The sequence below is a fragment of the Cryptotermes secundus genome, unplaced genomic scaffold (genome assembly GCF_002891405.2).
Source record: "Cryptotermes secundus unplaced genomic scaffold, Csec_1.0 scaffold169, whole genome shotgun sequence".
Taxonomy (NCBI): Eukaryota; Metazoa; Arthropoda; class Insecta; order Blattodea; family Kalotermitidae; genus Cryptotermes; species Cryptotermes secundus.
Genome location: NW_019734311.1, coordinates 660,561 through 668,428, shown reverse-complemented (window position 1 = coordinate 668,428; position 7,868 = coordinate 660,561). Strand labels below are relative to the sequence as shown.

At 38.4% G+C, this 7,868-nt stretch overlaps 1 protein-coding gene across 12 annotated transcripts in view; it reads left to right on the top strand.

Moving 5' to 3' along the window:
* LOC111868467 (mitochondrial dicarboxylate carrier) overlaps positions 1-5,034 on the top strand; it is a 15,680-nt gene extending 10,646 nt beyond the window's left edge. For 10 of the 12 annotated variants that reach the window (XM_023859122.2, XM_023859121.2, XM_023859118.2 and 7 more), the window contains exons 6-8: positions 469-549; positions 2,022-2,078; positions 4,232-5,034. In XM_023859122.2, the coding sequence (XP_023714890.1) occupies positions 469-549; positions 2,022-2,078; positions 4,232-4,333 (240 nt within the window). In that variant the 3' untranslated portion in view covers positions 4,334-5,034. Of the gene's footprint in view, positions 1-468; positions 550-2,021; positions 2,079-4,231 lie in introns of those variants that run through there. The other 2 variants (XR_004513448.1, XM_023859114.2) reach the window with 2 other exon arrangements.
* Positions 5,035-7,868: the final 2,834 nt, after the last annotated feature.

Here is a 7,868-nt window from a genome sequence, read left to right as displayed (position 1 = left end):
GGAGAATTTGTCCTTGATCCATTCTCCCCACTAGCTACTGGCTGATACACACAGCTTGTCTTATATCATGTATAATGATCCATGGACACGAAATAAATGGAATGGAAGAAGGCAAAGCATTTTCCTTTATAGTCAGTTAAGTAAACAGCGAGGCCAAGTTACTGACTGCTAACTAAACATTCCAGTCTTATCATGCATCTGCAGGCGGTTGCATGCAATGTAGGTGGCACCAGAGCAATGTATAGTGTGTTGCTACTTATCGTGTTCTAAAAGCCTGTTAACACACGAACGGTCCGCCATGTTTAAAAGCGAAAAACCTTTTAAAGGGTGCGCGGTCCGCAAAGTGTTAACACTCTTGGCATAATCTGCTTCAATCTGATGCTCCAAACATGAAGTTTGAAGTACTGACTATTCTTTCTCTATATCTTGGATAACTGAATGCTCATTCCCTTGATGTTTCTCCTACAGGGTGGGGTAGCAACAACACTGACCCAACCAATTGATGTCATCAAGACTAGGAGAATGAATGCCAGACCTGGAGAATTTAAGGTAAATGAACATATTCAACATTTTATGGCTTCATGTTTCCAAAATCATATTCATGCGGTATAAAGGCCTGATTAACTAAAGAACAGGCAGTTTTGTTTGTGTCTCCCCCCCCCCATGTCTTCAGTTGACTTTCCTATTTTCATGGCTTTTGTCCACCTGACCAAGTTTTCAGTCTTTAGTTGATTTTCACAAGTTTCTCACACACCATTTCCATCTATATGTGGTTGAACAAGCTACCTCCAATGTATACATTCCATCTATGGGTTATTTATTCAACATGTTCAAACTCTTAGTTGTCCATATTAGAATCTTCATAAAAAATGTGGTAATGGGATTTATATTGTAAACAGTGTGATGCCAGGCCTGCTGGACCCACACATGCTTTGACACAGCAGTGAGACATGTGGACAACAAAGGTTAAATGCAGCTTTGTCCGGAACATTTTTGGCATGTTCTGGATCAGCCTGATGCACTATAAGAGACCCTGAACAAAATTCTATACATTTGTTAGGATCATTTTCATCTGAAGCTTTCAGGGCAGCATTTGCTGAAGGTAAAAGAAAAAAAAAAGGTAAAGTTGTCCCTGTGCTTAATTAATTAAGTACTTGTACTATGCCATGAAGGCATACGGGGAGTGGATGTATAGATCCATATTTTGACCTCGGCACTAGTTGGAGGTGAGTGGTTAGCTTCATGCCCCTGCCACTTTACCCTCACGGAAAGAACCCTTGTACCTATTGGATAGGAGACTGGGTGGGCCCCAGAGCCTGTCTGGACATCATGAAGAAGAGAAAACTCTGACCCATCAGTTGTCCAGCCTGTATCCAGTCGCTATCCCAGCTCCTAGCATTTGCTGAAGACTGTGTCAGAATATTTCAAGTCCTTTAGAATCCCTTCTAATTGGCTTTGTAAGACTCTGAATAAAAACTTGTACAGCAGTGTTCAGATTTGTTTTCATTATCACACTACACCTACTTTTAAATCAGCAACAGTATCAGCTTCTTCAAATGTAGGGTATGCAGAATTCAGAATTGGCTACACTGAAATTATTACAAATTCTTTAAAAGGCTTTGAATAAAAAGCTTGCACAAATAATTTTAATATTCTCTTCAGTCATCACAGGCTTCAGGCTTACATTTATTTTTAAGCTCGCAACACCACAGTTTCCTCTGGCTGTTTATTCATGTTTTGGCTTTGTTCACAGTCATACATTCAGAAACTTAAAAATGTAATTACCTGTACAAAATTCTTGTTTGGCACCATTTCAGCAGGAAGTGTGATGTGCTTTTCCTAATTTCTATATATTCACTAGGGTGGAAACACAATATTTAATCAATGTGCTGTCAGCACAAGTGCAGTTAATGTTGATGGAAACAGCAGCATGACTGAAATATATGAAAAGTAAAATTAAAGGAAAGGAGTAAAATGACTATCACTTTGTATTATACCTGCTGTTTATGTTTTTGTTACAGAATATGTGGCATATAATTACCTACACAGCAAAATTGGGTCCACTTGGTTTCTTCAAGGTAATAAAACATTTGAAAAATGAATGTAGTATTGAAAATAATACAGGGTGGTGCGCAGAAACTTCCTTTTTTTGAAGGCGCATAAAAGAAAAATTATTGCAGATAGACAAAATTTATGTTTAGCTAATAAAAGAACATACTTTAAAGTTTTAAATCATGTAGTTTTAAACAAAATATCTTGAAGGTGGTGGCTACCATTCTCTATGAACTGATGCAACCGTTCTCTGAAGTTCCCCTCTGCACGTTCCAACATGTGCACCGGAATTTGGGCTACTTCCTGCCGAATAACATTCTTTAGCTGAAGCAGGTTTGTGGGGCGATGTTTAAAACCTCTGCTTGAGGTATCCCCATAAAAAAATCACAGGTGAGTGCGCTGCCCACAGGATGTCACCTGGAAGCGAGATGAGCTGTCCGCGGAACTTTGCCCTCAAAACTGTCATCGAAGCTCAGGCTGTGTGGGCCGTGAAACCATCCTGTTGGAACCAAACATTTCCTAGATGTATTTCTTCAAGAGCTGGTTCGAAAAAGATCTCAAAATCGACTGTTGAACTGCCTCCACATTTTCTGGCGTCGTAATGGTCCGTTGTCATCCTGATGATTTTTTCACCACACTCCCGGTTGTCCTAAAGTTCTCTACCCACAAAACAATCGATTTCCGGTCGGGAACCGGACCTCTGGGCTTCTGAAGTGAGCACAGAATGCACGCTGCACTGCCACATAGGAATGGTTGTTCGAAAAATAGGCTTCGACAGCAAACGCGCGCTGCTCACTCGTCCACCTCATGTTTCCTATCGAGGGATATTAGATAGAAACTTCCGCGACTGAGCAAACGCGCGAGCCTATCCCCACTTTTCTGCGACCTCCCCTCCCTTCACAATGCGTCTTCACAAAAAGGAAGTTTCTGTGCCCCACCCTGTATTAATAGGATGTTGTAATGTTCAGACAAATTAACCTTTGATAGCTGTGTGTCAGGACATCAAAATGTACGTTTTAAGGTCATCGCAGTAATAATATTCACATTCTCATCTTCTAGGCTATAACACTGTGTGGTCTTATAGGTGAAAACTGCCATTTTTCAGGAGTCCTGAAAACAGAGGCAGCATGTTTCTCTGAAAGTTTTGGTTCTGCCTACAAGGCTACTCAGTGTCACAAATCAAGGAAATTTACTACTTAGTGAATGCTCTCATTTAAATCCTTCCTGCACTCAAAACGAGCAAAAGCGTCACTTTTTGCGTGATGAGTGTAGCAGATTGACTTTTCATCATACCTCTCCTCTTTGTTATAAAAGATAAAACAACTCTGTCCAGTGTGACTGTTGAAGTTTTTACTACTTCAATTCTTAACACCCTTACATGTTTTGGTCCCTATAGACCATCACCTGAGGGACATCAATACTCTTTGGAAACCACTATTACGATGGGTGTTCTGAATGTTAAAATATATACACATTCAATATTTATAATGCATAATATATACAAAATCAAAAGTTTTCACAACTACAGCGGTTGTCTTGATATATTAAAGTTTTAAAAAACTGTTGTTATTTAAGTTAAAATTTATAAACCAAATAGGTTTGTGTCCCTTCTCTCATCGCCTTTTTTGACGGGGGCTGAACTTTTGCCACCTGTCTTTCTTGAGAAGGAGGTTCTGCAAATATATTATGGGTAGGCCTGCTAGTTCTGAACCCATGTTCTGTAGAAAATAATGGGGAACGTGTTTAGGTGGTTACATGTAAAGCCTTACCGACTGCAAATGTTGCAAGCCATCACATCCTCCCCAATCTCTGGACCCCTTCTTATGGTGATTCATGAAGTTGGAGGTTTATCAGGCCGTAACATATGTTAATGACTTGAACGGAATCACTGCAATTAATGCAATGCAATGTGTGCCAAGGAGTTAAATACTGCTGGGATCTCACTGGACCAGTACAACTGTAAGCTTTATGTGTTATATTACATATTATCACTAGATTACAAGGCTAGTTACTTTCTTTTCTGTTATACCAGCAAGACTTCAGAGTTCTGAGGCTACCTTTGAACATCAGTGACTAACTGTCCTAAGTTGACATACATAATCTCAGCACTGACAGCATTTTTAAATAACAGACAAAAAAATGTTCTAAGAAAAATGCATGTTTTCTTTCTTTCTTTCAGGGATACATTCTTCGATTCATTCGTCTTGCACCACATACAATACTAACATTTGTATTCTATGAACAACTTCGTCTAAATTTTGGCATCAAAGCATGTTCCTGATTTTATATATATATATGCATTAGTCTACACAACATCCAGTTGTCATTGCTCATTGTTACTAGATTCAGTCTGAGCCAAAATGCAGTTACAAAATATAACATACACGCTGCAGGCTCATCCAGAAAAATGTGGAAACAAAAGTAGAGGGACAGACCCTCGTATAATAACGTTATTCACCCTAGATCAACATACATTGATAATGGAGACAACAGAATATAAAAGTGTAATTTCTGGCATATCTTAGAAAGACCAAAAAACATTATATACAGATCCATAATACAGAATTCTGTAAGGTACCGGTAACTGAAACTGTATGGACATGCATGACCATTCATTTGAAAGTGAGGTTGCCATGATCTTGGCAATAGTACATTTTGTAATGAGACAAAAGCTGCAAAATTCTGAAGTTAATGCTACTCCCAAAGGATTACTCTGTGAAGTTAATGTTTGAAGAGGGTCCAATGGTAGACATGATAAATAACTATTGATCTCCCATGAAAGGTAATGGGATTAAGTAATAATTCTAGAACGGTTGTGTTCATGAACTTGTACGTCTGTGAAATCATATTTCTGGTTGCTCTGGATGACCCTGGAGATTAGAGTTCTGTGTAACAGAAGCATTTTCAGATTTGCAGCAATACTAAAATATAAACATTTATGTATTCAGTAGATCTGTGAAATGAAGTGTTTACGGAAAAGTTTTCATTCATTTATCTGTTTCTCAGCATACCTGTAACCACAATTATCCCTTAAGTTTCTGGGCCAGCATATCTGAAAGAACCATGCTTGACTAAGGCAATCACAGAAACAGGCCAACATAACCTGTATTGCAGTCATATTTTGACTTGCATTATCTTTGGTTATAAAATGTGAATCAGATTTCATGTTTCTGTGGAAACGTTATGCTACGTTAAATAGTTGGATCAAAATTTAATATAAACATAAAGAGGATTAGAACATAAAACTTGTAATGTACATAATAATAGATACACATCACATATTTTTTAACATTATTTAATTCCTGAAATATATCTTAAGAATTACTTAAATGTTAAAATCAGCGATGACACTGAACATTGATACAGTTCACTTGTATCCTTTCTTTATACAGAATGTAAGAGCATTGCTTAAATATGAAAGAAATTGTTTAATGACTGTAATTTACATCACCATTGTATATTTTTGCATTATTTTACTGTTCAGCGTTTTACCCTGATCATCCAATGTAAGGTAAACCTGAATATATACCACTAACTCCTGAAACCAACTTCAGAATACGTTCTGCCAGATACATGCATTTGGCTTCATTTACCACACTCCCTGCTAATACATGACCTCCATATTTACTTTGAAGATCCCATATATCATTGTAGTTCACAACCATCTCTAGGGGCTTAATGCTGTTATCATGGACAAAACACATACGTCCTAATACGAAGCCTGTGCTTAACAGCATAATATCCTTTTCCACGTCTTCAAGGCAACCTCTGTACCGGGTGTCAATTTCAAATACAATGAAGTCAATATGAGGGTTTGAAGACGAATTTATAACATCTTGCACACGTCTACACATGTGAATTAACAGTTTGTACTTGCTTTGCTTCCTACTGCAACTGTATAAGGCATCTGCCAGCTTTTCGCAGTATGTACCCGATGAAACGACCAGTATAGATAAACATAATTCCACATCTCTGATACCGTAACTCTTTAACATACCCGCCGTCGTATTAAATCGGAAATGAGAGGGTTAGGTGTAAGATTGCAACAGAACCCGTACTTCTCAGATGCTTCGTCCCTGAAGGTCCTGAATATCTGTTGAAAGGTGTTATTATTGTCAATTTCCGTACATCTAACCAACGAACAGTAAGCTGTATAAACTTCACTCCCGTTTGTTGTTATTTTTGGTAAGATTCTGGGTGATGTATGAAGACACTCTTCAGTAGACTATAGCTACCAGCTGCTTATCTAGCACCCCAAGAAAGTCAGCTTTAAGATACTTTTCAAGGCGTGTACAAAACAAGTAGTTTTACTTCTTCGAACTTATTTTCCCGGCAGACCGTAACCGGAAACAGCCCTTGGAAACTCAAAACTATTGGCGGGCAACATGGCCTCCGTGCGGTCATGGAAGCAGCACTGCTGTCACAATATTCGGAGGCAAGTCAATTGATACAAAATGGCTGATGCCAGTGCCGAGAGCACGGTCGGTAAAAGGGTATGCTATCATACCACCAGCTTGTGTTTACTGCAACGCCCCAGAGAATCACTAGTTCACAAGAATAGCTGTAAATATTTATGCAACCCTGACCTCTTGTACTCCATAGATTTTTACTCCTTTTTTTTTTTTCTGAACTGAGTTCAATACCACTTCACCCATATCCATCAGGAAGGGTGTGAGTGAAGTGATATCAAATTCATTAAAAAAAACACAACGGAGTAAGAACCTCTGCAGTTCAAGAGATCAGGTTGTAATATTATTTATCGAGAGAAAGTTTCTCACCAGTGCTTGTAAAGTATGAACATTTATTAATTTACATCAATTCAATGCCCCCTTACTTAAATGCAATGGACATTGTGAACTATTACATACAATACTTCTGTTCTGGAAAGCTGAAGGTAGGGAAACTTGAAATAAAATTCTGTTTCCAACAGATAATTGTAGTCAATTTCATAACTTTGGTCACAACTTACACTTGAAAGATACACAGAATATAGTTTTTCATTTACATTAATGTAATATGAATCATGTACAGCAAGCAATAATACTGAAATTTCCATTTATTATTTATTTCAGTAGTATGATGAAACCCGAGAATCTGAAATACACTCTTGTTAACAAGATTAGGATTCGCTCACTCACTCATGGAGCTGAGCCCTTCTTGAGAAGCTGCCAATTGTGCAGCTACCCAGAACTTCCCAGCATTTTATGGAATCCAAAGTACATTACTGTGTTCACAAGAGCCCTCCAATAGTCCTTATCATGAGCGAGATCAATCCAATCTGTACCATCCCATCCTATCTCTCTAAGATCCAATTTCATATTGTCCATCCACCCACATCTTGGTCTTCCTAGTGGTCTCTTTCCTTCTTGCTTTACCACCAATATCCTACATTCATTCCTCTTCTCTCCCATTCGCGCTACATTCCCTGCCCATCTCATCCTTCTTGCCTTGATGATTCTATTTATACTTGGAGAAGAGTACAACTTATGAAGCTCCTCATTATGCATTTTTCTCAAACCTCCTGTCACTTCATCTCTTTTTGGTCCAAATATTCTCCTCAGCACCCTGTTCTCAAGTCTATGTCCCTCCTTTAATGNTGTCTCCCTTTTAATTATGTTCCATGTCATTTTTATTTTATTATCTTATTATCTTATTATTATTGTGTTTATGTACAGCAGACGAGGAGACAAAAGGATAGCATGCCGTTTTAGCGATCGTGCTGTCGGAGCTGGTAGTCATTTAGTATTTAATTAGTAGAAGTCTGTGTAGAGATGGCAGCACTCGTGACGCACGGCGGCCATGTTGCCCACCAATAA